Source organism: Neodothiora populina, assembly GCF_041146345.1.
Source record: "Neodothiora populina strain CPC 39397 chromosome Unknown canker_contig_12, whole genome shotgun sequence".
NCBI lineage: Eukaryota > Fungi > Ascomycota > Dothideomycetes > Dothideales > Dothioraceae > Neodothiora > Neodothiora populina.
Window position 1 is genome coordinate 1,184,064 of NW_027191404.1, and position 26,436 is coordinate 1,210,499.

Sequence of the window (26,436 nt, forward strand, 5' to 3'; positions counted from 1 at the left end):
CAGCACGGTGTTATGTTCGCGCGTGAGAGGGTGTCGGAGGTGAAGGTCGAGGCCAACGCTGGAGTCGATGCGATGAGAAGCGAAGACAACAGACAAGAAGTCAGTAGCAGAAAGATAGCAAAAGACTGATGCCGACAAAGAAGGTCAAACACAGTTGTACAGAGGTATGTATAGCGGAGAAGAGGACAGAGAGAGGCTGAAATACACAAAACAAGACAAGGTAGGCATTCTTTGATCTTTGCAGGCAACAACTGCTGAAGGTAAGGTAACATAAACAACATCTGCATCGAAAATGGGAAGCACAGATCTTTTGATGCACCGTGCACAGAGCGGGCACTTCTGCCAAGCTTCTACGTCACCCCGCAGCCGATTACCTTAGGCGGTACTTTTACAGTACCTGTACTTTGTAAGGTACCTTACCTTAGGTACCTAGGTAAGGTAGCTGCTCTGGCTGCCTGACAAAAAGTGACAATCTCAGGTTTGCCCTTATCGCCGGTCTCTGTGTGTCTTTTTTATGCGCTTCAAAGTAAATATCCTTAACATCTGGAATAATTTAATAATTTGACTTGGATAGTTGTGTCGCATTGAGGATAGAACTTATCTATACTTCGAGCCATCTACCCTACTCTACGTCTATATACACCAAGCATTCCACAATGTCGGTTTGTGCAAAGTGCAACGACCCGTTGACTCTCGAAGTCGACTTGTCAGACGACGAGGATCAAGTCCAGGTCGGAGGTGCTTCATCTTCCAGCGCTGCCGCCACCGTCAACACCGTCCCAGACGATGTGGCTCTGTCGTGCGGTTGCCATTTTCACTGGTGACTTGCTCTGAACCCCTTTCAAAGTACTTGTCTCTGACTTAAGCAATCTCGTGCAGGCAGTGCCTTCTGGACTCATACCAGATCACCGAATGTCCGCATTGCAACCAAACCCTCCTCTCCATTTCTCCTTCGGGCACTCAACAGATCCTCTGTACTCTACACAACGAAGGTGGGATCCAGGAAGGACTAGACATACTGCCACTACTGGCTGAAGAGAGTTACCTACGCGCCTATCCCGAGGATCGCATCTGCCGTGCTTTCCTTGACTTCTGTCGCGAGGGAGATGTTACCGCCATTGTCGAGCTGCTGAAGAGCTGCGATGAAGAGGATTTAGAGTCGGACGACGACATGGACGAAGGCCCACCGGTCGCTAAGAAGTCTGCGGATCAAATATTGCGCTACCAGGATCCAATCGGCGAGATGCAATCAGGCTTGCACGCTGCTGTGGCTGGAGGCAGTCGTGAAGTCGCCTGGCTCTTGCTGTTACTGGCCTCCAACCTTCCGGAACTTGAGATCCCTGCACTTGTCTACCAGGAAGCAGGTGCTCTTGGCATAATGCGCGGCGATCAGGAGGGAAAAGTTGATATTCGAAGCTTGAAGGATGCTGAGGGCAAGACTGCGGAACAACTGGCCGCTGAGATTGGAGGCGTTTGGATCGGCTGGCCCGGATCTGGACGATTGGCTGTCTGAGTGTCGCTCACCTTGAAACCGCATGCCGACACGCTCGACAAGTCCTTCGAAGAAACGTACATGCCATCATGAACAGCTAGCTACCTGAAAAGTTTTCGAGTCAAGAATATGACTGGTTATTGGATCAAGGTTGTCGCATCTCCGGAGCGCTGCGTGACTTGCGCACAATACGCTGTCTCGACAGCAGCTGTGAGATCATGAAGTGACTGACGTCCTCGTCAGCCCAGTATGAAAGATGCGAAGCCACTGCGGCAATGAGTGATATGTCGAATGCTCCCCTATATCACATGTCAGCTTCATCGCCCTTGGCACGTATCTGCAGGGAGACTTGCTCTTGAATGCTGTAATCAACTCGCCCGTTCAAGTTCAGTGCTCTGACTTTGGCTTCTTCCTTCCTCAGTTTGCGCCCTCGCTCCTCCGCTTCAGCCATGTCTGCATTCTCCAGATCGCGTGCATTCTCTGCCTGTGCACTCTTCCGTCGGCTTTGGAATCCCGAGTATAACGTTTCCAGCTCCGAGTCAATCAAGGTCGGAGGATGTTGGCCAGGCTCGCCTGGCCGAGGTTCACCTCGTGGGCTCTCCTTCCCCCCACTCGAATCTATCCTGTCGATGTTCACGGCTGCTGGAGCCGTGGGTATCGTCCCTGCCCCAACATTTGTGCCAGCGCCGAGTGAAAGAGGAGTCCGTGACTGACTGCTACCGCTCGGACCTCCAAGCTTGGAAGCATCTTCTGCAGTGAAACCCAGACTACGGTTCAGAAGACTGCTTGCGATGCCTGAGCTGAAGCTGGACCATAGTCCAGACACGCTCTGCCCGACTCGGGCTCCTATACCGGTCAGGCCCTGGCCCACTTGCGACCCGAAGATACCTCTTTTAGTGTATGGCAAAGGTTGCGGCTTAAGAGTGGCCATCGCGGGAGATATAAGTGGTTCGATCCGGTAGCTGATAGGGTCTGTTGGATGGAAGATGTTGAATAGCTGGCGGCATTTTGGTGATGAACTTGGGATCTCTGAGTTGTACTGTTCACCCATCGCATCAGATAGCTTTGCGGTTGAGGAACGAGAGTTGCCTTTGAGGAAGGGAGCTTGCTTGGGCTCTGTCGAAGCGCGCTCTATAACTGGTGCTTGCCGGGCAGCGATTGTCCTGCCCTTAAGCATCTGAAAGAGGCCGACGGGCGAACCCAATGCATAAAAGTCCTCGACCTCGAAATCTAGCTTCATCGGATGCTCACCCCTCCTCAACGGTTTGCTTGATCCTCGCTGCTGGGATTCGTGGTTATCCTGCATACATAAGATGTCGAACATAACAGCTGAACCCAGAGAATGGCCAACCATGCTGACTTTGCCATTGAAGTACGGGTTGCGCTCTTTGAACAACTTGTATATGCGGTTGCATTCCTCTAGGACGATTCTCGAGATGTGATCCTTGTATGCAGGACTTTGGTAAAGCAAGATGTCCAATGCCAGGTCTGTGATGAGATTCCTGACCGCTGGAACACCTTCAACTGAAATGTCTTCTAGATTAGGGTAGTCCTCTTCCTCTCCAAAACCAGCGTCTCCCAGATCATGCTCCCGGCGATTGTGCTTGAGGCTCTGTTTCGGAAAATCCAATTTGTGACGCCAATTGATGGGCAACACCTGAATGCGACAATTCTTGGGTAACTTGTCGACTTCTGAATTGAGTGCCTGAAGATCTGGTGACTCACTGTACACAGCCTTCAAAGTCTTGCGGAACGTATTAACATCGTGCACAAAGTTGACGCTTTCCATGCGAAGGCCGAGACGCTGGCCTATGCCATGTGTGACTAGTAGGAGATGTTCGATCTCGCGGTTCTGTTCCTCACCATCTTGATCGCGGTAGTCATCCTGAATTTCCTTCTCGTCGCGTTTACGTATCTCTTCCTCTTCCTTCTCGCGATCGCCCTGTGTTATAGTGTTGACGAGAGACGACATTTGACGTTCCAAGGTTAATCTGTGGTTTTCCGAGGGGCCGACTGTGCCTTCCGGATCCGGAGTGTCAACCTTCAGTTTCTCGGCGACGTTCTGTTTTCCTTTCTCCAGAGTACTTTTATCGGATCCTATTGATGGACTTTGGCTGCCTTTGCCATCCTTGTCTTCTGCTTTTTTCGCCTGATCAATATAACCTCGCGTGACTTTGACGCCAGCAAAATGTCCTCCACCTGCAAAGCGTTTGTACATGTTACTACTCATACGAGAAATGAAATCGTCAGTCAGGATCCAGGCTGTGGTGCCGTCTTGGTATGTGACCACCGAATTTGAGTGTGGTCCGAACAGTCGAAGTGTTGGAGCATGTTGTGCAGGCTGCGTGGTCTCGGTCTTTCCATCCGCGGCAGCTTTCGCGCTCTGCTCGCGTAGATTGGAACTGGATGTCTTGGGACTGACAGGCGTAGATGTAGCGGCCTTCAAGGCGCTGATCGCGTCTGCACCCATGATCTGAGAAAGTGGACGAGAACGCGGCTGTGAAGCAGATCGCTCCTTCTCTGCCTTTTCGGCTTTCTTCTCTTGACGTTCAATTTCTCTCCAAGGGCAGAGCTTTAGGAAACCTTCCTCAAGCTGCGCAGCCAGATTCTCATCGCATGGTCTCTGCACACTCGCACTGTCTGCACAGAATTAGTGGATTGATAATCACGTTGTGCACCATGTACGGATGACTAGGACAACCACAATTCAGGTTTACTTGACCTTACCTTGATAGAACCAAGTGCCCCGCCTCACCTCATAGACAGGGCCGAGCCAATACGCTGGTGCAAGCTCTCTGCGCTCGACGTCCACATCAAAGAGATAGTCCTCGTTCACCGGGACAGTCACTGAGCCGGGCTGAAGCCGCGGCTCGTCTGCCTCCAATGTGACGTTCAGGTTGCCAGTGGAGCGTCGCGACACCGGTGATAATAGTGATGCCATGTCATCTTCACGTTCTGCAGCATCCTCCTCTTGTGCGAGCTTCTGAAAAGCAGCCTCGATGGCCTTGGAGTCGGTCTTGGAGAAAGGAGCGTACTTTTTGGGGGCCGGACGCGCCTTCTGGGTTTCGTATGAAGATTGCTCCAGAGGACTCGGTCGACGCTTGGGGACGTCAGTAGCGAAGAACCACTGTATGGTCAGTGGTGGACAGTCCTTGGGATATTTCCGGCGCGACAGTCTATGCCTATGAGTGACCTTGTGATCGCTGCCCTGCGTCTGCTTGAGACCAAGGTCTGCCGAGGCCACATCGTTGTTTGTTTGTTGTACTGCCTTGACCGCGGGACTCCTTCCTCCCCAAGGACTCAGCTTTGCCAGGTAAGACTGACCGTCTTGGTTGGTCATTTTGGCTTCAGCCCGCCGGGCGTTGGCCTCGTGTTTACTGACCCAGACACTGGGTGGGATAGCTGGTGATGTGAATTTCAAGAGATCAGGAACCCTCCTGCGGATGACTCCCACGAGCGCACCGAGACGGGCCAACTTGTATATGAGCGGGAGTACAGTACCTGGAAGATACGGTACTCAAATTAAGCAAGATTAATAAAGATATAGAGATAGATGTCCTTGAGGAAACACGACCTTTCGGACCGGCTAGCTGCGCTTAGAGCACCTGAAACACCGCACTGAATTACTCGAATGTTTTACGAGGGGCAAGATGGGAGAGTGCATGGAAATCTCGAGCTTTAGCTGTAGCTGTAGCTGTGTGAGATGAATGCTTCTTCTATCCTGCCACATATGCATATGCCCGGTACGTGTATGTACGGTCTCAATGTTTATTTATGTGTAGTACCTGCTTATACAGTATAGTTTAAAGTCAGGAAGAAAGCCCTCGTGGCCATTTGGGTCGCTTGACCTGTCAATACCGGATGTGACGTCGGTTGGTCTGTCACCACAGCACGGTTCAGCCTTATCAAGTCACTTCGAGGCTCAAGCGGGCAACCGAGCACCTCAAATTTCCGCACTACAAATTCAATCGTTTTCTCATCTTCATCTGTCCAAGGTTCGTACAACCACATGCACATTTCCATCCGTGTCATCCCGATATTCCTATCCTTATTGTGCTTTTATGAGGTTCCTAGCAGTCAGATTGATGATAATGGCTTCCAGCCAACAATCAGATCGCTCTGTTCATCTTGGGCATTCACGGACAGGGTCGGGTGTCGGCATGGTGTTGAAATGAGGCACTGCTAGATCTCAACAGCAAAATACTAATATTCGATGGTAAAGGTCGTCACTAGGAAGCTAATTCGACACTTGCAAAAGTGTTCAGGCTGAACCAGCAAAGGCATCGACACTATGGCTCAGGCCGCACCCTCCCTGTCAGACTCTGAGAAATCGAATGAGTATCTTCACATCGAGCGTGTCATCGCAACCAAGCTTCCGGCGTCGCCCATCTATGCATACATCCTGTCTGATGTCACTGTACTAGAGGCGACCAAAGGTCGTGTTGTATGTCGCCTGCAGCTGTCGAAGACGCACATGAACAGCGGAGGAGGCTTGCATGGCTCGGTATCTGCTACCATCATCGATTGGATGGGAGGAATGGCGATCTGCTCGCACACCCTCGAAGACTCGAGTGGTGTGTCAGTCGACATTCACGCAACTTACTTGTCTTCGGTCAAAGATGCCGACGAGATAGAGATAGAAGGTCTGGCCGAGAAAGTCGGCGGATCCATGGCTTACACCACAGTTATTATATACAAAGTAGAGACTGGAAAGCGTGGTCGTTTGGTCGTCAAGGGAACGCATACCAAGTTTGTGCGTTCCTGAGACTTATTTTGCCCTCCTCTTTGCGTCCGGCATACGTTGCTCTGTGATGCAGCGGACTCACTCTTGAGGGCTATAGTAAAAGACTCCCACGTGCTTTAGAAACTTCTTTCTGGATTCATAAGAAAGGCGTAATTCGGGAGGCGACATATATTTCGGCATCATATAACACTCGTATAGATAATCAAATCCGGAAATGTTCACGCAATCATTATTTTCCGACGTCTAGACGAATATCAAAATTTAGAGTCGCAATCGCACTCGCAATCACGCTCTCTTGCCAAAAGCCCCGACAGAGATCGTCTCCTCCCCGTCCAAGCTTGACCCACAGACGATTGTTTGCTGTACTCGTGCGTGGTATAATGAGCTTCCTCAATCGGGTGTCGTCTCGAGGGGCGCAATCGATCTGTGGATCATGCGGCACAAGGACCAAGATCATTCGGAGTCATTTCACGACGGTGATTACCTCGTTGGAGATCATACAGGCGAGCAAGCGGGCCGTCGTAAAAGAGATCCGTTGGTTTGGGAGCTTTTGCCCTATTGTTGTATACAGTACTCTTACTCTGCGGGCGGACTATGCTCCATTCTCCACTCTTCCGATCGACAAGCACCAAGTGGGTCGGGACTCGTAGCGCTGCCCACTAAGTGAGCTTCACTTTCGATGAAGATTAGAACGACCGAGGCAAATCTACTCTTTCAGCCAAGTTATTGAAAACTCTGTCGAATGGGGTCCAAGCAGACAGGGAGGAATGGTCCGCATAGGATCGCTTAGCACTTGGGAATATATTATTGATGTCTGGAATATTCATCAATTGCAACGTGGGTTTTGGTGGGTCTCATGTCCCTTGCGACGTTGGAGTCGCGTGAATATCTGCCATGTCTTACCATAGTGTGGCAGCAACATTTATTGAAGCTTCGCTTACAACTATGACTTTCCAGAACAACGGGCATTCTTATGAAGACCGCCATCAAGGCTCTTAGGAGACTTCACAACAGAAGAAAAAAAGCTGCCGGCACGGGACGCTGCACGCCGTGGCCCTGCCAGAGTGCAGCGGGAGATGCATGTCATGCCTGCTATCTGCATGGGGTAAGGTAGTGCCCGCTGCACGCCAGATGATGAACAGAGGAAGTTTTTGTTTATTGTTTACATACAAGTAGTCGAAAGGCAAGACGTTGGAACACCTGAGACAACAACAAGGCCCAGTCTTGGATTCCAATGAACATACTCAACGTCGTCTCCAACTCAAAGTGAGACAGAACGAAGCGCTGTGTTTCAAGGACGGCTTGTAGCCCAGAGGGTCGGCTGCGCTCATGGCGTGAATGAACCACCTATACCTAAACAGCAGGTATACCCGAGTAGATATTATTTGCGGAAAAGGCGGTGTGTGAAATCCCCACGTCGCTGATCTCTCGCTGCGTTCTCGTCTTGTGCCTAATAATGAAACCTGGATATCTACTTGAGATGAATTATTGATTGACCGGGGTGCTGCTGCTGGTTGGGAAGTTGCGCAGTCGATTGTTGCACGGTCGAGATTTTATTCGGGTCTTCAAGCGCACATGCTAAGAAATCGGTTGGCTCTGCAAGGGGCGCGCCCTCTTCGCTCTGAGCGCCGTGGCTGAGCTAGCAGCAGGATAAGCACGCTCGTCCTACGTGTACAATGGTAATTGGAGCTGCCTTGCCGACTACCCAAGGCTGTCGCCCTTCCATACAACAAGATTGGCGTTCATGCTGACAGCGATCGTCTCCCGTCCTAGGTCGAGTGTCGCGATTGACCTTGCGTTTCCTCCGTATACTCCGCTCATGTGCTGTTCTACAAACCCTTTTTCTTCTCTTCACACACGGGCACCTACTACCACTCGTGGTCTTTGCAGCAGGCCGCGAAGATCGTTCGCGCACACGCATGATGCGGGAAAGCGGGAAGAATCGAACCCGATCCACGATGGCGCAACTTCTGGCTATGGCCCATTGGTGATGGCCGGGGCCCCCGTGCCTAAAATCGCTTGTCGGGTGAAGGCATCTCGTAGCCAATAATGACGAGCTCCTGTGTCCGCTCGTCGAGCTAATCCTGCCGCAATCGTTGAGCGCTTACCCATTTGAGCATGAACAAGAGTGTTTCAGGGTAGAAAGGGGGGATGGGCAGAGAGGCTCGCCAGCTTGGTTCTCGACCAACCAGATTACCCGGAGAAGGTAGGGTTACTGCCCATTACTTCTCAGATGTGTTTCTTCCGAATCATCATCATTCATGGTATTCATATATACACATCGACTACTCTAAAGGGCAATCCCTCTGTGGAAGGAAAGGACCCACTGCCAATTTCCCCCGGCTCAACTAAGTGGTCACCTGTACCAATTCCAATCTCTCCACTTTCCCAAATCACATAATTTCATATAGCAAGATGCGAGTTCGTCTCACAAACACGTGATGTAAGAAGGAGGGGGCTTCCACTCTTGCCTCAACACACTCGGCTCGTCCATGGTACCGGGAATTTGGTGTGAGCAGCCTGTTCCTGTCTAGGCATTACATTAATTGAGCAGGGGATTTCGATAAACAAGACGATACGAGCATCGTCCTCATCGGACATCGTCATTGGACGGACTTGCACGGTGGTATACGATGACATGGCACCAACCGAACAGCATTTGGAGAAAATGGTGCGTGCGGCGCTTACCTTATCATTGAACGATTGATTGCGCGACTGGTGCCGGGAAGAACGACGCTACTCGATAAGATACGTGTATCACCTCAGGTAAGGTAGGAACCGTTCAAGGCCCGGTGCCAACACGTTGTAAGGGCGGACGCGCCTCACAAGAAACCGTCGTCTACAGAGCAGGTTTTCCCACGAGCTGTGAAAAAGCCAGCGACGGAAGAATGTATAATGGTCAGCCAGAAGCGCTGTCGCAAGGTACCTTGGGCCAAGTAGTCCCGAGATACACGATACTCTGGCTTTCGACCAACATTTCCGTAGGGTTTCCGAACCGACGAGGAATAAAAAAGCATAGGAGGTTTACAGTTGCTGCTTGCCCTGGACAAACCTGGCCGGCCAGTCGTGCAAAGCCCTCTCCTGTAAGCACGACAGCAACAGCAGCAACGAGTTCGCCCTCCTCATCATCGGACAATATGGGAGCCAATCCTTGTTTTCGCCTTGCCCTGCCTCCCCATGATACGATGCGTGACCAGCTGGGTAAATTTACAAGTATGAATCGTGTACAGTACAGATGCGTTATCATCAAGGCAAGACGTTGCGTGCCGCAGTACCGCGTGCGCCGTTGCTTGTTCGTGAGGCCTCGTCGATCAACACTTTATGATCCCAGCGCTTTATCCAATTCGTAACAGTGGGTCTCTCTTGGTGGCGTGCATTCCTGCAAGCGCCACATCGCGCTATGCCTCCCACCCTCAACAGAGCAAGCATGCGCCCGCGCATCGGGCCGCTGTTTGCTGCAATCTGCTGCAAGAGAAGCCGTGACGCTGACCCCGTCTTTCCACCGCTTTGTGCAGGTACAGTACATTACCGAATTGAGGCTCACGCGGACTTTCACCGAGACGGGTGAGGTCTACTGGACCTTTTCGGTTGAATGGGGGGCAGAGGTAGTGCAGCGACAGGCCTTGGACAGATGTGAAATGGCTGCGAGATGCATCGGTGGCACCCGACTCCCATAAACAAGCACACAGCACTCGCAGAAGCAAGCGAGCGAGAGAGCTGAGCGAGGTGGGCATAAACAGGCCCGTACGTGTTACCGAACCCACCCAGCTTTTCGCCCAAGCTCAGCACGCTAAGTCAGGAGGCACACAAGTGACAAAACGAAGACCCAGCCGTCGGAACGCCAAGCTCCTGTTTCCCCGCTCGTTGACAAGTGGACTGCCTAGCCGCCTGAGAATCAGAGGATCCCTGCACAGCTAAAGCCTGCCCGTCGCGTAGTCTGTCCCGGCCTTGCGCTAACGGGCGCCTTCCTCCTCGGATGGACCCCAACCTCTCTCTGAGCTTTCCCGTTACTCTAATCATCTATCTTGAGGCGCTCCGCACGCCCTTTTCTCGTTCGCGTCTGTCTTCTCATGCAACTCCTGCAGGTAGACTTACTAGTTCTTTTAAACTACGAGGTATGTGTCTCTCGACTTTTCCCACCTGTCGTTGTTATTGTTGTTTGCCTTCCCATCCGTGCTTGAGGTTTCCTGCATCTCCCCCATATGCATATTACCTTACAGATATTTACACCTCACATCCACCACTACCATTCCACCTTACCTCGTAATCGCTAACCCAGCTTATCGCCCTGCAGCTCTGAGCCCGGAGAGCGTGTTTCAATTCACGAACTCCTACGATCTGCCACGAAACGACCTTTATTTTTTAACGACCAGAAAAGGGCTTTGAATAACGATCCTTCAATCCCCAAAAAGTATATTGTTGGCTCTCATCTAGACCGGCAACTTGCATATCTTGCATCTCGGACCTTAGGAAACCACCACGACTGCAACGACGACAGCATAGCTCAATCTTGTCGCTGTTTCTTCTCTGAACACTAGCACCAATCCTATACGTGCTTTTAGTATCACGACCGACCTCCGCCTGCTATCGGGTTACCTGTCTCACGGCTACCCTCTCGCGCGCTCAATCGCGACTTCCTTAGAGACGCGTCCGCATCATAGATCTCAGCTACCGTCAAAGCAAGTTGCTTCCAAAGCAACATTCCACTCGCTTTACAACGACTTGACGGACTGCACAGGGTAAACACTTTTACCCCGGTGTCTCAGTGCAGCTCGTGTTTAGAACACTACCTTTGACAGTAGGTGCTTCTTCGTCGACAGAAGCAGCATCCCACCTGTCAACAATACCGAAAAGCTGGCTCTCCCATCCATTTCGCAGGTGCAACCCCGAGGGTTCGAAGAACACCAGACTTGGTATCAACCAAGTACCATCTCTCACCAGCCTTCCACTGCGGAACGCCTGCCGGCTCTCTCGCAGATCCAGTCTCACAACACCTACTCCTCGGTGGGATCTTCACCACGAGGAGGCTCTATCACTTCGGCCGAGATTCCCGGCGGTAGCGATAGCCTGACGTCGTACTCTTCTTCCATCAACGGTGCATACCAGACTGGATTGAAGACTCCTTCCCCAGATCAGAACTCTCAATATTTCCGCAAGGACAGTGTACAGTCTGCCTTGCACTCCCACTCTCAGTCACTACCCTCGGCTCCCTTTACCACCTTTGACCAGAGCAGCGGCACCTACATCAGCATGAACGGCCCGTCATCGTACATCGATGTGAGCCAGAGTCACATGCCCCAGACTATCCAGTCTTCGGCGCCTCCCCCTGGACTATCGCATTACGCCAATTACCAGACCACACAGCCCATGCAAGGTGCGCCTCATCCGTATGGTTCTTCTCCGACTTCCTACTCGGGCTATGGCTATTCGAACGGCCTTGCTCCTCTACATCCCGGGCATTCGAGTGCACCTTCGGTTGGACCACAAATGGTCGCACAGCAGCATCCATCGCTGCCAACCATTGCCAACTCTGTTCCACCGGGGTCTGCTGGAGGGCAACAGTATCCGTCGCAAAGCTTCGATACCACTGGACAGCTCGCGCCTCCGGGCATGAAGCCAAGAGTCACCGCTACACTGTGGGAAGATGAGGGCAGTTTGTGCTTCCAAGTTGAAGCCAATGGCGTATGTGTCGCTCGCCGCGAAGGTATGTAGTTCACGTGCGATCCCTTATATAAGATTCCTACTGACAGTGTTCTATTTAGACAACCACATGATCAATGGTACCAAGCTCTTGAACGTTGCAGGCATGACCAGAGGTCGCAGAGACGGCATCCTGAAGAGCGAGAAGACCAGACATGTGGTCAAGATTGGGCCAATGCATCTCAAGGGTGTATGGATTCCTTTTGATCGCGCCCTCGACTTTGCCAACAAGGAGAAGATCACTGAACAGCTCTATCCCCTTTTCGTGCACAACATTGGTGCATTGCTTTACCACCCTCAGAACACAGGAAGGCAAAGCATCAGCGGTGCAACTGCCATAGCTGCCGCTGATCGCAGACGTCAGGATGGTAGCCATCCTGACTACATGAGAACTCCTCAGCACCATAACCTTGCCAACCCTAATGGATCGCACCTTCCACAGCCGCCTCTTTCTGCTGGCGGCAGACCTTCGCTGGACCGAGCGCAAACATTCCCAACACCCCCTACCAGTGCATCCAGCATGATGGGTATCAACCACTCGGGGAGTTATGAGTGGGGAGCGCCGGCACCCTCAGCCGTCCAAGGAGGACAGCCCAATGGATTGTCCATTGATACCAGCATGAATGCACGATCTGTTCCACAGACACCTGCCACGACTCCCCCTGGCACTTCCGTGGCCCAGATGCCCGCCTACCAGACCACCCAGCCTTACGATGCGTCTAGACAAATGTACACGGCACCTTCGCAGCAGGGGGGCTATGGCAACCAGTCAGGCATGCCTCGCTATGGGCAGTTGCAGCCTAGTCCTTATGTCAAGACTGAGATGGCGCCCCCAGCTCGTGGCGGTGCAGAAGAATCGAACGGCGACCATAAGCCGCAAGATGGCTACGGCTCCCAGTCGCACGCTGACAACTCCGAGAGCGAGCACGAAGGTGAATACACTCATTCTGCCGGTCCTTATAGTGGGAACAGGGTTTCGTATGGGTATGGTGCGCATCCTACCCCATCCGCCATGCACGGGGACCAATCCCACATGTCTTCGGAACTCGCCGGCTCCCCACACCACAAGAGTTCGGGAGGCGCAACGCCTCGTACGACAGCAAGCTACAACGCGTACAATACACCGCAACGAACTCAGCTTCCATCGAGCAACCTTTACAGCGTTATGAGTGACAATCGCAATGCCGCCAATGGCGCGGATATGTACGGCAGTCACAACCCTTATTCCGGGTCGTATCCTAACGGCCTTCCTCCTCCGAACAAGCGTGTCCGCGACCTTGACGAGACAGATGATGCCTACAGTAATGGCTCCGAGGACCATAGCGGTCTGAAGCGTCGCAGAACAGTGCGCGAAGACAGCGTCGGTCGCGCTCAGCCAGTTCTCGCCACGAAGAAGCGATGAAAGCATTCCGCCCGGGACTTTACATGAGATCCTCTTTTGGCTATTCTACCATTGCATTTCCAGCACTTGTCTTAATGTTTGCGATTTTGCACTGACACGACCTGATGAACGACACTTAAATGACGATGAATGATCATTCCATAAAGCGTATGGGAATTCGAAAGCCAGAAATCCTTTTTATATTTTCTTAACCTTTATTTTGTTCGCTTCTGCTATGTTTCGAGATTTGTTCCTTATGTCCTGTTGTATTCTCTCCTTTGTCTTTCCTTCACTTGGTCTAATAGCCTCCATCTCAGGCTAGCACAGAGGGCTCGCTGTCCAGATCCACCAGCATTTCGGGTCTGGATCCCTCGCGAGGAGAAGAAGGAGAGAATAGTTGCCAACGGACGGGCATGTTTTGGGATGGACTCGAGAAACACGTATGGCCGATCGATATGAATGACCGGCGATGTAATGAAAAACCTACACAAGGAACGCGCGGCGGGCACTGTACATCGAACTTTTCAGTGCGCAATAACTTTCACTTTACAAAAAAAGTCAATCCTTTATCATATATTCTTAAACTACTCTCTACTTCGTAAACTACCATTTTTTGTTCTCTTTATACTACCATGTCCACTTCTTGCTTCCTAATATACATGATGTAGACGCACCACAAAGAAAAGACGATTAAGGTTCCTCAGGCGGAAGTAAAGGCAAGTATGTCATGCATATACGCATGCAAATCCATGAAACAGGCAGGCAGGCAGGCAGGTAGGCAAGCAGTCACATCTTTCTTTTGTCCCCATGCCTATGCCTGCCGGGCTATCACCCTGCTGCGCTCTGCATCTCTCTACTGCGTCCACATCACACTTGCCTTACATGGATGGACAGACGCCCCTTATTAGCGTACAGTAGGATTTTTGTTAAGCTTCTTCTACTGTTACTCGCGAGACAGCTGGAGCCGTGCATATGTAAGGCCTGCTACATACCTTTGGGCTATGTCGTGCATTTGCGTGCCGCGGTACGGCATTTCGTCTCGTTGTTATCTTCCGCATCTATATGCACATTGCGCTCCTTCAGGACGTGAGATTATTACAATGTCTCGGAATGGATCATCGCGTTTTTGGACCGAGTGGGAAGTGCATGCGAGCAGTGAAAAGCTATATGGAAGGACGTTCCGCATCTCCAAAAGACATGAGTATATATATGCTACAGTAAAACAACGACGATCCGACTAATTTACACTGGATCAAAACATTGTATACCTTATCCACCTTCCGTATGCAGCTTGTCACACTTTAATCATACTTGAATTTCTCGTTGCCTCTCTTGACGAACCTCATCGGCACTTTGCCTTTCCTTAGTTGGATGGTGATGATCGTGCCCATGCCGTTCTGAAGCAGATCCAATGCATTATCTTTGGCTTTCCGCCACGTGTGCTCCTGCGCGCTATCTGACATAGAAGCGAGTTCTTCGTCGCTGGCATATCTATCGAGCGCGAGCTCGACGCTATACTCACGGAATATGACAGCGAGGACAGCCAGGACCTCAATCTGCGCGAAGCGACGCCCAAGACAGCTCCGTGCACCTTCGGAGAAGGGGATGTATGCGCCACGAGGAGGATGGAAAAGACTTGGCGAAGTATCGGCGCCCTGTGGACCTCCAAAGTCGTCCTCGGCATCAGGCTCGTCGTGTAGGTGCTGGTCTGCCGGTTGTGCACTGTTGGTCTTTGATTGCTTCAGCAGCCAGCGCTCGGGCTTGAACGAATCCAGATCGGTGGCCACTTCGGCAGCTGAGACATTGGGACCGCACAAGGTTGGCCAGTAGCGAGGATTGCGATGCACGCCCGGAGTGTCGAGGGAGATGAAGCTACCGGCGGGAACGATGACTCGTCTGCCGTTCAAGTTCAGGGGTTGTGGAGAACCCTTGGGGGTGCTTTTGGGGATACCGGTCACAGGAGGAATAAGGCGCAGTGTCTCATTCATGACTGCACCAACCATATTGCCAAACAATTTGGGGACGTCGCGGTCGTAGTTCCAAGCACTTATTGGCCTGTCTCCAAAAACCTCGTCGATCTCCTTTTGAAGACGGGCCTGGCTGTGCCAATTCATGGCCAACTGAAGCATCGAAAAATGCAAAGTATTCGCCGCTGTCTCATGCCCAGCAAGAATAAAGACGAACGCGTTGCCCAAAATCTCATCGTCGGAAAGCATCTGTTTGGACACGCCATCCTTTGCCGTGTCTTGAGCATTGAGCGAGTCAGCAGTGATACCTGCTCCACTAACAAGCGCACCTGTATCGCTGATCAGTAGAAGCACCAGCCAACAAAAGTCGAATTTGACTCACCCATCAAGTCCATTCCCTCGCGGACCTTACCGGCCTGGATGTCGCTCTTTTTAGCTTCATACATTTCTCTCATGTATTTGCCCCATTCCAAAAATGATTCATTCGCAGCCTGAATCGACTTGAATGGCGCGTAAGTCAGGACCCAGCGTGGTAGCAGCATCACGGCGAGAATGTTCTCAAGCAGATTACTCAATGCGTCCTTGTAAGACAGGGTATGACCTGCAGGGACAGTGCCGGCCTTGCCACTTGCTTCGATCTCCTCATGAGGCCATAGTAACCTAACACCAAAGCCAGCTTTGCTGATAACATACAAGCTGAGTCGCATAGTGGCAGCCTGAACGTCCCCGATGGTTGTGGTCGTCTTGCGAGAGTCGTCACCACCAATCCAGCTAGTCATCATTGCTTTACCCTGGTGCAAGCTTTCCAACCATACAAGATGATTATTGCTCTCAGTGAATGGTGGCGAGGTGATTTTTCGGTGATGTCTCCATAGTTGACCTTCTGTAGTAACAACATTGGTGCCGAACAGGTTGACAGACCCATAGAGTTCCAGAGGCTTAGGAAAGTCATTCTTGCGGGTAGTGATCTGAGTGATAGCCTCCGCATTCGCCACAAAGACAGTATTGTGGCCTGGAGTGCAGAGAATGAAGATGTCGCTTCCAACACTCTCGAAGACCTCGAACTTTCTCGTCCACGTCCACTCCGTATCCATAAAGCTTTCAGGAGGTCAGCGATCATGCCGTGGACAATGTAGACTTCGATATACTTACGGCAACCATGACTGAGTCCATGAGGACGGTAACTTCTCAAGCAATGGCAGCCAGAGCTTGTGCGTTATCAACCAGAAGCGATTGAAATGGTATATTGGGGCCCAGACATATGGTATGCCCGACCTCTTCGCAGCCTCGAGGTTGCGAGAGTAACATCGCCAATAGTTGACCACATAAAGGATCGCCAAGCCTGCCAGCACCAGCCATACGACAGGGAACATACTTAACCGAAGAATTCAAGGCGCGAGGTCAGCAGCTTGCATTCACAGGTTAGAACAATTGTAGAGAAGAAACTCCAACAAACAGGAGCAATTTCAACAATGGACAACAGCAAGAGACTCACAGATACCGTCTGTCCAAAGAACGTCCTGGTGCACCACATGTATGACGCTTTGCACCCATAACGTCTCAACTCGGATGCTGACCTAACCGAGGACCCCCCCCTTCGTTTCTCGTTTAGACGGCTAGGCTAGGCCCCTTCTGACCTCGCTTCGACAACATGACTTGTGTACGGTACTGTGCACATCTCCTGCTTGGTCGTCGATGAAAGTGACTTCGATGTGAACGAGTACTTGCGTAACGAAGCTAGGTAGGCAATAGTGTAGCTGTTGACTCTGTCCAGATCCATTGACATCGATGCAGTAGTTTTTGTCATCGAATAGAAGACATGTCAATGGAAGGTAGGAGGCCCAGCCTGCGTGATTCGGCCTCTAGCAGCGCTCTTTCTGACTATTCAGATCGGCAACACTTATACTCACTATCTAGCATCGTAAGGTGCACAGTCAAAATGCATATCCCGTCATCTCAAGATCAGCAGCGGTCAGCTCAAGCCATCGATATCACGTAGAATATATCAACTATGCACGGGCACAAAATACGTAGAAACAGTAGTCTTACAGAATAACAGAATGTAATGATTCTGCTGGCTCCCGTCCACGTCCCTCTTACAGACATCGCCCATCGCTCTTTCTTGAGTGAGCTTAAGCTTTGAGCTGGAGCTATTCTATGAACAGATATCTTATACTACATGATCGCCATGTCGAAAGAAACCTTCTTGGTTCACCCGTCTAGTCCTCCTCAATATACCTTATCCATATCCCTATCCGTTGAAACCATCCCAATTCAAGGTTCACGATATAGTACCATACCTCACTATCAATGCAGTCCTTCCTGGCATTTCTCCTGGTCACCTTCTCAATCCTGACCCTCGTCCTCGCCACACCACTTTCAGACGCCACAGAGCTATCACGAATGGCCTCACAGCACGCAAACACAATGTTCACCTCGCTGAACGGCACAATCCTTCTAGTCAGACAACCAAACCCTTCCTTTTTGTATATTTCCGCCAGCTGTAGTTGCTGATCAGACATGGAATTGAAAACAGAATACCTCCGCAATGGTTACTCAGCTCTCAACAGCCATCCAGGGCGCAAATGCCAGATTGCCCTTGTTTTATACCGGGAACAGTACTCTGGACTTGGTATACATTGACGTGAGTCGACAGGAGCAATTCGATATAGTCATACTCGGGACAGGTGTCACACTGTTCAGTGTCCTGACATGGGCGTGATCCAGTATCTCGATGAGCTACACAGCATGGCAGACGCATGTCAACGCCGCGGCCGTCTCTTCCACTCGGAGATGAACCTGCCTGTCTATCAAGCCTTGCAGGCTCTTTCTGCCTCTGTACATGTAAGTTCTTGCCTCTATCTGCATCACTAATCCTGATTGAGCAAGAGAGTTTCGTCCGTCCTTCATCTGAGAATAGGTGGCTGGTAGAAGGCTGGGCGATATGCAGGTATATGGCACGACCCTAAGGTCGAGAGGCATGGTTGGACGGAATAGCGTCATCAGGACAATGACTGCTGGGAGCAACATCATCAATGCGCAGGCCGCTTGGGTCCAGAATGTCAACTACCCGGGCAAGCTGAAGAAGAGGATATTTCAAGTGAGTCAGGAGGCATCGTTGTGAGATGCGAAGAAAGATTCGAGTAGCTCCTGTGTGTAACAATGTGACATTCTTTTCTTCTTGCAAAAAGGGCGATGGCCATCATGACCCTGATCGTCTAAATCTACAACGTTTACCTTGGTCGTCCAGGAAGTGCTTATGTGAGGATGCCTTTCTCCATTATGTGGACGGACAAGTCGGTGTTGAGCCGAATAAGTGCTTTTAGAAGCAAAAATGATGTAACATACAGGAGAAAAATCTCGGGTAAATAACGCGATAATGGTAATGCCTCTAGTATCTTGTCGTTGCGCTGGTTTCATGAAACGCCATCAAAGGGAAGAGGGAGAGCTTGTGGAAGAGAAAAAAAGAACGAATAGAAATTCTCAAATAATGACAGCGAATAAGTAGGACACATTTAGAGATAGCGAAAGAGCGACATGCACCGCGTGCGATCAGTCGCCGTCTCTGTCAATGCGCTCTCCACCTGCTACAACAAAAATGACTTGATAGATGAATAAGAAAAGGCAAAGTGATCCACAACAAGCTTGTGGATCCATGTAAAAGATGAACATGAAAAGGCAGGCGTACTCTTCCGGTGCAAGGGGTATAAAGGGCGGCGCGCGCAATCTGCAAAACTCTCCCTCAACAACGACGACGACAATAAGCAACGACCGCTTCTTCGATGCAAAGTTTCCATAAATTATTCCCCATTCATGCGAAGGCACGAGGAGCGGCGATGATTTCTTTGGCTCGCATGCCGGTGATATCGCACTCTCTCTGTCCCGTTCCTCCGCGCCAGACGACCGTTACGGTTGATATCTTATATTGTGTTTTATCGTTTATGCTCTATTTCCGCGAGCATCGTAAATAATCATTATTGTAAATTTTCTGTAGTTGATGTTCATCCGATGAGGAACGATGTTGATGTTGTTGATGATGGTGATGATGATGATGGTAGTGATGGTCGTGGTGTGTCGTAGTACCCTATGCTATGACCCACTCGGTGCTTCGCTTTACGTATTTGTCAAGCAAGATGCCAATGTCGGAAAGCGCGAACCTGCAGACGTAGAAGCCGAAGAACTCAGCCGCGTGACGGGTGCTGAGCTCGAGGCCTATGTGGGTCGGTGAGGAGTGCTTCAAGCCTGGGTCTTCGACTTGACGTGCTATTTGATCTGTTGAAAAAGCATTTAGCGTAGGAAAACAGATTGGACCGAGGAATGGAACATACCAAGTACTTGCGCTGCCTCGCACAGTCGTGACAGACTACCCATATATTCTTTAAGAGGTCCTTCGAATGCGGTCTCTTGCGCCGTATCACGTCTGTATATCGACCGCTTGTCCACAGGCACGAAAGATGTCATAGGTATACTGGCCATTGTGACGCCTTCCTTTTCGACGCGACCGCCAGACCCAAACGATCCACCGCTTGTGCTGAAGCCCGAGTTTTTGCTGCGCAATTTACGCCAGGAGCTCAAGTAGCTTTTGCCTGAATTCGTTTTCGGAGCATCTTTGCCTTCTGAGCTTACAGTCGTAGTCTCGGTTGTAACCGCATCCTTGAAAAGATTGCCTACGCCGTGTACGCCTACTTCATTGCCTAGTCGCTTAATCATCATTGATTGAATTCGCTCCATGACCTCTTCAAAGCTCTGAAGCTCTTCGAGGACGGCGTCAGCGTCATACGTATCGACAGTAGATAGCTTTCCGAGTGCTGCGGTCAGCAGATCCATGTTTGCAATTTTGTCGTCCACATACTTCAGCTTGACATTACGGGTTTGCCAAACATCGCGAGATACGAAAAGACGTGTTGTCAGATAGCCGCCTCGGGGATGAGTGATGGTCGATGCTATGCATCGCAATAACCAGAAGGGCCGTAGCAAAGCAGATTCGGGACAAGCCTCGATTTGCGGAGGATACATGGAGTTCTCGGATTGAGAGGATGATGGGCGGCTTGCTTCTGCGCCGACTGATGTGTCAAACAGCTGAGCTGTTGTATAGGCGCCGTTCTGAAGAGAGTAAGACCCTGCTGAAGGGGTGATATGAGGTCTTCGCGCAGCGAAAGGCTCATGTGTACCTGGGAAGAACGATGCTGACATTGGTGTCGCAGAGACAGGCTCACTTTCCTCTGAAATCAGCATACTCTGATCGCGCAGGCTGAGAGTCGATTTGTTCTTGCGGAAGAGTCGAGGCCGAGGAGATTTCATGCTACCGATAGTGCCTGCGCTGGGCGGGGCAGAGCTGTCCAGCAGATTTCCGTCGGTGTGGTCAGAACCCGCAGATGGGAGACCTGCGCCAGGGGACAAGACCTTCTTCTCGAATTGGTGCAGGCTCGGGACCTCCGAGATTGGTCTGTCATCTTTCTCGGCATGCTCATCGCCATTAGCATTGTCCGTGTTGACTGGGAGCAGTGACGTTCGAGCCCATTGGTCCGGCTTCCTTGTAGTCTCGATTTTTAGTTGCTTGAAGTTGGGCCCAGTGCTCCGACGATCTTGCACACTGCGCGCACCTTCCGATATGATGCTCAGAGGTCTGGCAGAAGGATGTGTAAAGATAAAATCTGGCGGCACGCCTTGGTGCGCTTCTGCATGAGGTGGCGCGGAAGAATTGTCGTCTACTTTTCCATCGGACATGAGTCCTCGATCACCTGTTGATAGAGATGTCCCAGCAGTCGTCCTGTTTGATACGACCGAGCTTTGCCAAGTATCACGAGACATGAGACTCGAGTCGGACTGTCTTGGTAATGCGGATTTTGATTGCATGTCAAAGTCAAACCCATGCCCAGCGATATAGTCCCGCGTGATGTCGTCCAACATGCGTTCCTCTTCTGCAGCTTCATCCATGTCTTCCTCTGTATCGCTCGGGAAGTCGAAGCCCTGAATCGGTGCGGGACCCGATGTCTGGGAGCCATGAGCACCGGAGACCTGGCTGTCCATGGTAGCTGGCCTGGCAGCGTCGTGATCGGGTACATAACCATCTTCATACGCTGCCTCTACGGCTGCATCGAAGGCCGCATCGAAGTCCAGATCAGCTTCGGCGAGGGGCCCGCTGAGATCTCTTCGATGCAGATCGTGTTGTAAAGACCGAGAGTGCATTGAGGTGGTGTCAGATCCGGACTCATCAATAGTGTCAAGCCATGAGACCGAATCTGTAGGCTCTGCGCCTCCGCCAATTTCACCGGCATGCTCGTCGTGCGAATCTACCTCATGCCCAAATGTGCCATGATCCTCCTCCAGGTGGCTGTCTTGCGATGCGCGTGACGGTGATCGGCGTGGTGTAAGTGGGCGCGGCATGTATGTGTCTTCGTACGCCTCAGGCCCACGAGCCGTACGATCACTCAACGTTGAAGCTCTGAGGGGAGCCTTTGTCTTCTCCCATAATGGGCCAAGGAAGGCCTCAGAAGACGAGCCTCCCTCGACCTCTCGTATGGCGTCGGAGAGAAAAGAGTGACGTGGCATGAAAGATGGATTTCTGGGAGCGTCAACAATGCGTGTCAGCGTGGCGGTCTCGATCACTGCAGAATCGCGGTCGCCTGCAAAGGCGGTATCGATGTTGACATTAGGGTTGAAGTCTATGGATTCGTTGCTGGTAGGCCTCGGTGGTAAGCGTTTCTGCTCGACAGGTGAATGTGAAGTGGCTTGCAACTGAAGCAGTTCCTCGACACGGATGGCGTAGGTCTCGCGAATGGCCTCGAGTTTGCGCCTGTCGTCCACGCCATGGGTTCTATCCATGACGAAGTCGAGCAGTCTGCAAGCATCTTGATAAGCGTCCAGAGCGCCCTCGTAGTTCATAGCGTTGTCAAGCAGTACGGCGGTATTGGCCTTCTCCAGCGCTTTGGACAACATCGTCTTCTTGTCCTTCTCCCGCCTGTCCTTAGGTCTTGGTCGCTTTTGTGACGAGTCATAAGGAGACATATCTTCTATACTAGAGCTGGGATGGTGCTGATGATGCGAAGGTCGTCTGGTCGAATCGTGTGATCCACGACCCGGAGATTGATGCTGCCTCACAGACGGTGGACCTTCTCTTTTTGACGCACCCGCGACGGTGGCGCTAGCACCAAAGTAATCATTGCCAGTGTAACTTCGGGGAGTCAACAAGCCTGCGCTAGATGGCGTGAACGAGGTAGCAGTCAACATGATGTCCGAGCCATTGGGCGAAGCCACAGACGTGTTTGGTATTGCCAGAGACGATGTAGGCATGGCCTGCGGCAATGGCTTGTCGAATGAGGGAATGTTTCGTCGATGCTGATCATGAACCTTCATCGGCGAGCCTTCACGAGGCTTTACTGTCGATCGAGGGGACAACTCCTCCCGGTAAGGACTCCGCGGCTGCGAGATACTCGGCTTGCGTCTATTCCATATAGAAGGCGTCTCGGCGCCGCTGCCCCTCCTTTCTCTTCTGGGACTGTCTAGAGCTGGACTCGAAGCGGTTGACTGGGACCATCGATTGAGATTTCCCACACCATCGTTGATCTGGGATTCTGGGACTTGAGAAACGGCGGCAGGGGATGGGGATCGAGCGATCCTGCTTGTAGGGATTTGTATTGAGAGCGAAGAATCGTCCAAGGGCAGGTGCGAGAAGCCTTGAGCACGAGCAGGAGGTTGAGAATCGAGCCTGTGGGAGATTGCTGGAGAAGGGGCTCGCTTCACTGTCACCACCGATGACGCAGACACGGACGGGGACCTCGTCCTCTTGGATTGGGCCTGTTGTGTTGAATAGTGGCCGGATTGATTCATCGAGACCACTGCAGCAGTGTGAAGCATAATGTCTCGAGGCAAATTTCGACACCTTTCACCACCCTAGCAGGCCTAGGCGCCCAGAAGTCGCGATTGCTAGCAATATGGACTACCATGCAATGGATCAGGATTGGCAGAGTCAAAGGCCCAATGAAGGTGTTTTCGCAAGCAATCAAGGCTGCAGGACGCCGGGAATCTGCAAGTAGCCGAGCATGCAATGCAGGTGTCGGCGCCAGGGCCGTGTCGTGTTCGCAGCGCTACTCGACGACAAGTTGTGCAGAATGCAGACGAACGAGGCGATGTCGATATAGGTTGGTGCAGTATATCGGAAAGCGCGAGACTCGAATGTGGATATTCGGATGTTGTTTCTCGAACGGTCGGGTTATTGCATAAGACCAATGTGCAAATCGGGGTAGTCGCCAGGTCGAGAAAGGGCAGTTGGCGACAAACACGGATAGACAAAAGACAAAGTGTATAAGGTCGAGTATCTCCTGAGTAGCAACGCTCCAGACAAGTACAGTACCAGATACCCTTGTCTGTGCTGCTTTTCCCGGGTCGATCTCGACAAGTTAAGTGAAGTCACCTTCTCCTGTCGCTCACGCTTTCATCGACGTGACCTGGTCGAGAACGGGCGACGTGCAAGAGCAAAGTCTGTCTCCTGCGCGCGCGGGACGCTGAGATACCGTCTATTGACACACCTGGCTGTTGACGCCACTCTCAGGGAGGTCGAAAGTATGCGCGCGGGAGAGAGCAAAGGGCCAGAGGAATGAATATAGTACAACAACGGGCTGGCGAATAGCTGGTCGGGCAGTCAATCGCTGCGCAAACTCTCCGTCCTTCGCTGAACCGCGTATACGGGAATATAGAACAGTGACATTATTGTCAGTGCCAAAAAGCAGCTGCACTGCATCCCGCATATGCAACCCCCCCCTAAGTTCACTACTCCAGTGTCCCACAGTGTCCCATTGTCTTGCCCCTTTGCCTTTACCTGTGCTTGGTTGCTTTCACGGGAAGATCGTCCATCGCCAAGTCACATAGCGTCGAACCCTGATGTAAACTACTGGTCCCCTACGAGCAGCCAAAGGGTTTATCTAAGCTTGTGTGGTCACCGCACTTTTTACTAATCTTGAGTTTGTCAATGCCGCCCTGCATTGTCCTTTCGGAAGTAAATAAGGTATACTAGGTCTGAGGAGCCGAAGCGGTCGAAGCGGTCGAAGCGGTCGAAGTGTTCAACCCGCATTCGACCGTCTGTATACTGTCGGAAATACATGATTATCATACAAGATGTGTTTTCGTGGGTCTGGCGTCCTGAAGGAGCCCGTACCTGCATCCACCTCAAGAAGCAATCGGCAGATGTACAGAATTGCATGTCCATGCTGAACCCTACAAGCACGGAGCACAAGCGCCTGCACATATCCTGTGATGCTGCTTTGTAGTCATCGAGGCATTGCATAAGTTGGAAACTTCAGATGGCCGCATATCGCAATGTGCGGCCATGTGAGAATGACGCATATCTCCGGCAGAGTCCCTCTATCGTAGGGCACGCACTGGTTCACTGGCGACTCCGATAAGAACATCTGTGCCTGTCAGTGAGCTCTGGATGGCTTGCAAAGGATCTCATTTCGTAAAGATAACTTCGGATAACACGAGTGGGTGCCCCCGGCGCGAAATCAGTGCTGTATGCCTCGCTATGATGCGCCCACAAGTGCATCACAGCACGATGGTGATTTTGTAGATAGTCTGGCTAATTACCTTAGCTTAGGTAGGACATGTTTTCGACTTTGTCCACTTCTATTCCGCATGTTTTGCTCATAAAGGGCTATATTCTAGTTCACCATACCTTAACCACACATCAGAATAGAGGAATCAAAAGTATGAACTTTTGCAATTGTAGAGTCTTGTTCATAGTAGTGGGGTTCCGAGTGAAGGCCAAGTAGGATATCACCAAAACATTCAACTGCTTTGCATATCTCTTTCTGTATCGTATCAATTCGTTGTGTGTACTCATTTCCGATGTGCATACCTTGCATAGACCTTCATAATATGTGTAGAAAGAATACACAAAAATGCGGTGCGGAGGCATCCTCGAGACCCCCGAGAGACGCCAGGACGCTCGGACTCCTACGGTCCATCCCAAGAAAGCTTGCGATATATCAAATTCAAGCCTCAAAGCGACGTCAAAAGTATCCCGGCGTCCGCATACCAGTCTTGATCTACAGTCCAATACAGCCCACACATCATGTCGAAGAAACAAGCAGCGGTCGACCAGATCGTTAAACTCATAGTCGGCGCAGGCCAGGCATCACCCTCGCCGCCGGTCGGTCCTGCTCTTGGTTCCAAAGGTGTCAAGTCTATGGATTTCTGCAAAGTGAGTTCAAATCACACCATTGCTTCTTTCGCATCTTGGTACTCAGTCTCTAATATGCGCATTCAGGAATTCAACGCCAGAACAGCAAACTACAACCCCGGCACACCCATCCCTGCCCGCGTGACAGTACGACCAGACCGATCCTTCACATTCGAACTGCGCACGCCGCCCACCACATCTCTCCTCCTGGCTGCAGCAGGCGTACAGCCTAAGAAGAACAAGTTACGCGGCGCGGGCAACGTAGCGGGGCCGCACAGTAAAGCCGGACTCGCGGGCGTGGGAAAAGCTAGCGGTGGTCATGCGGCGAATGGAAATGCGGGCTTGGGTGTTGTCGGCAGTGTCAGCTTGAAGCATGTCTATGAGATCGCGAAGATTAAGCACTCTGAGGCCAGACTGAGTGGGTTGTCGTTGAAGAGTGTGGCGAAGAGCGTGGTGGCGCAGGCTGGAAGTATGGGTGTTGTTGTCGTTCCATGAGTGGTGATTACAGGCTACTGGCGAGGATTATCTGGACGGGTATGCGAGCATGACATCTGATCGCAATCATCCTCCGGGGGCACGCGCAAGCAACATACAACAAGCAACATAAAACGTTCAGCAGTGTGGAAGGCGTTCAAAGAGCATCGGATTGGCGTTCATGGGGATGGAGTTATATATCTCCTTGGGAAACATGTATAGCTGGTGAATGGAAGTCGACATTGTATCACATGTACGATTATACAGTGAGAGGCTACGAGAAGAAGAAAGATATCAATCCTTATTGCATACGTCGCACGAGAGTGTTCTCCCTTATGCTTGAGTGAGCGTATGCTCGATCTACCTGAAGAATAACAATCCGCCTTTGCTAGATTGTCTCTACCTGGCGTTGATGCTCAGAATACAGTATATATACCGTAGGCATCTCTGGCTTTTTGACATGCTTGAAAAATTGCCAAGCAGCGAAACGGGCACAAGGTG

At 51.3% G+C, this 26,436-nt stretch overlaps 7 protein-coding genes across 8 annotated transcripts; 4 read left to right on the plus strand and 3 right to left on the minus strand.

Annotated features, from left to right (window-relative positions):
- Nucleotides 1-656: 656 nt before the first annotated feature.
- AAFC00_001100 (uncharacterized protein) lies at nt 657-1,513 on the plus strand (the record flags this gene model as incomplete). The annotated part of the gene is made up of 2 exons (XM_069340244.1): nt 657-820; nt 880-1,513. 2 exons carry the CDS (start codon nt 657-659, stop codon nt 1,511-1,513), a joined length of 798 nt encoding a protein of 265 aa, XP_069203717.1.
- A 124-nt stretch (nt 1,514-1,637) lies between these two features.
- AAFC00_001101 (uncharacterized protein) lies at nt 1,638-4,832 on the minus strand (the record flags this gene model as incomplete). Its single annotated transcript, XM_069340245.1, has 3 exons — nt 1,638-1,791; nt 1,846-4,132; nt 4,220-4,832. 3 exons carry the CDS (start codon nt 4,830-4,832, stop codon nt 1,638-1,640), a joined length of 3,054 nt encoding a protein of 1,017 aa, XP_069203718.1.
- A 951-nt stretch (nt 4,833-5,783) lies between these two features.
- Nucleotides 5,784-6,257, plus strand: AAFC00_001102 (uncharacterized protein; the record flags this gene model as incomplete). Its single annotated transcript, XM_069340246.1, has 1 exon — nt 5,784-6,257. One exon carries the CDS (start codon nt 5,784-5,786, stop codon nt 6,255-6,257), a length of 474 nt encoding a protein of 157 aa, XP_069203719.1.
- A 5,229-nt stretch (nt 6,258-11,486) lies between these two features.
- On the plus strand, nt 11,487-13,338 carry AAFC00_001103 (uncharacterized protein; the record flags this gene model as incomplete). Its single annotated transcript, XM_069340247.1, has 2 exons — nt 11,487-11,940; nt 11,999-13,338. 2 exons carry the CDS (start codon nt 11,487-11,489, stop codon nt 13,336-13,338), a joined length of 1,794 nt encoding a protein of 597 aa, XP_069203720.1.
- A 1,280-nt stretch (nt 13,339-14,618) lies between these two features.
- On the minus strand, nt 14,619-16,657 carry AAFC00_001104 (uncharacterized protein; the record flags this gene model as incomplete). The annotated part of the gene is made up of 3 exons (XM_069340248.1): nt 14,619-15,613; nt 15,667-16,382; nt 16,437-16,657. 3 exons carry the CDS (start codon nt 16,655-16,657, stop codon nt 14,619-14,621), a joined length of 1,932 nt encoding a protein of 643 aa, XP_069203721.1.
- Nucleotides 16,658-19,368: 2,711 nt separating this feature from the next.
- On the minus strand, nt 19,369-23,141 carry AAFC00_001105 (uncharacterized protein; the record flags this gene model as incomplete). Of its 2 annotated transcripts, none has more annotated exons than XM_069340249.1 (2): nt 19,369-19,556; nt 19,613-23,141. In XM_069340249.1, the coding sequence occupies 2 exons, from the start codon at nt 23,139-23,141 to the stop codon at nt 19,369-19,371; spliced, it is 3,717 nt and encodes a 1,238-aa protein (XP_069203723.1). The 2 variants fall into 2 exon arrangements, with proteins under 2 accessions (XP_069203723.1, XP_069203722.1); XM_069347694.1 differs by having other exon boundaries at nt 19,613-23,114.
- Nucleotides 23,142-25,353: 2,212 nt separating this feature from the next.
- On the plus strand, nt 25,354-25,956 carry AAFC00_001106 (mitochondrial 54S ribosomal protein uL11m; the record flags this gene model as incomplete). The annotated part of the gene is made up of 2 exons (XM_069340250.1): nt 25,354-25,482; nt 25,549-25,956. The coding sequence occupies 2 exons, from the start codon at nt 25,354-25,356 to the stop codon at nt 25,954-25,956; spliced, it is 537 nt and encodes a 178-aa protein (XP_069203724.1).
- Between the last annotated feature and the right edge of the window lie 480 nt (nt 25,957-26,436).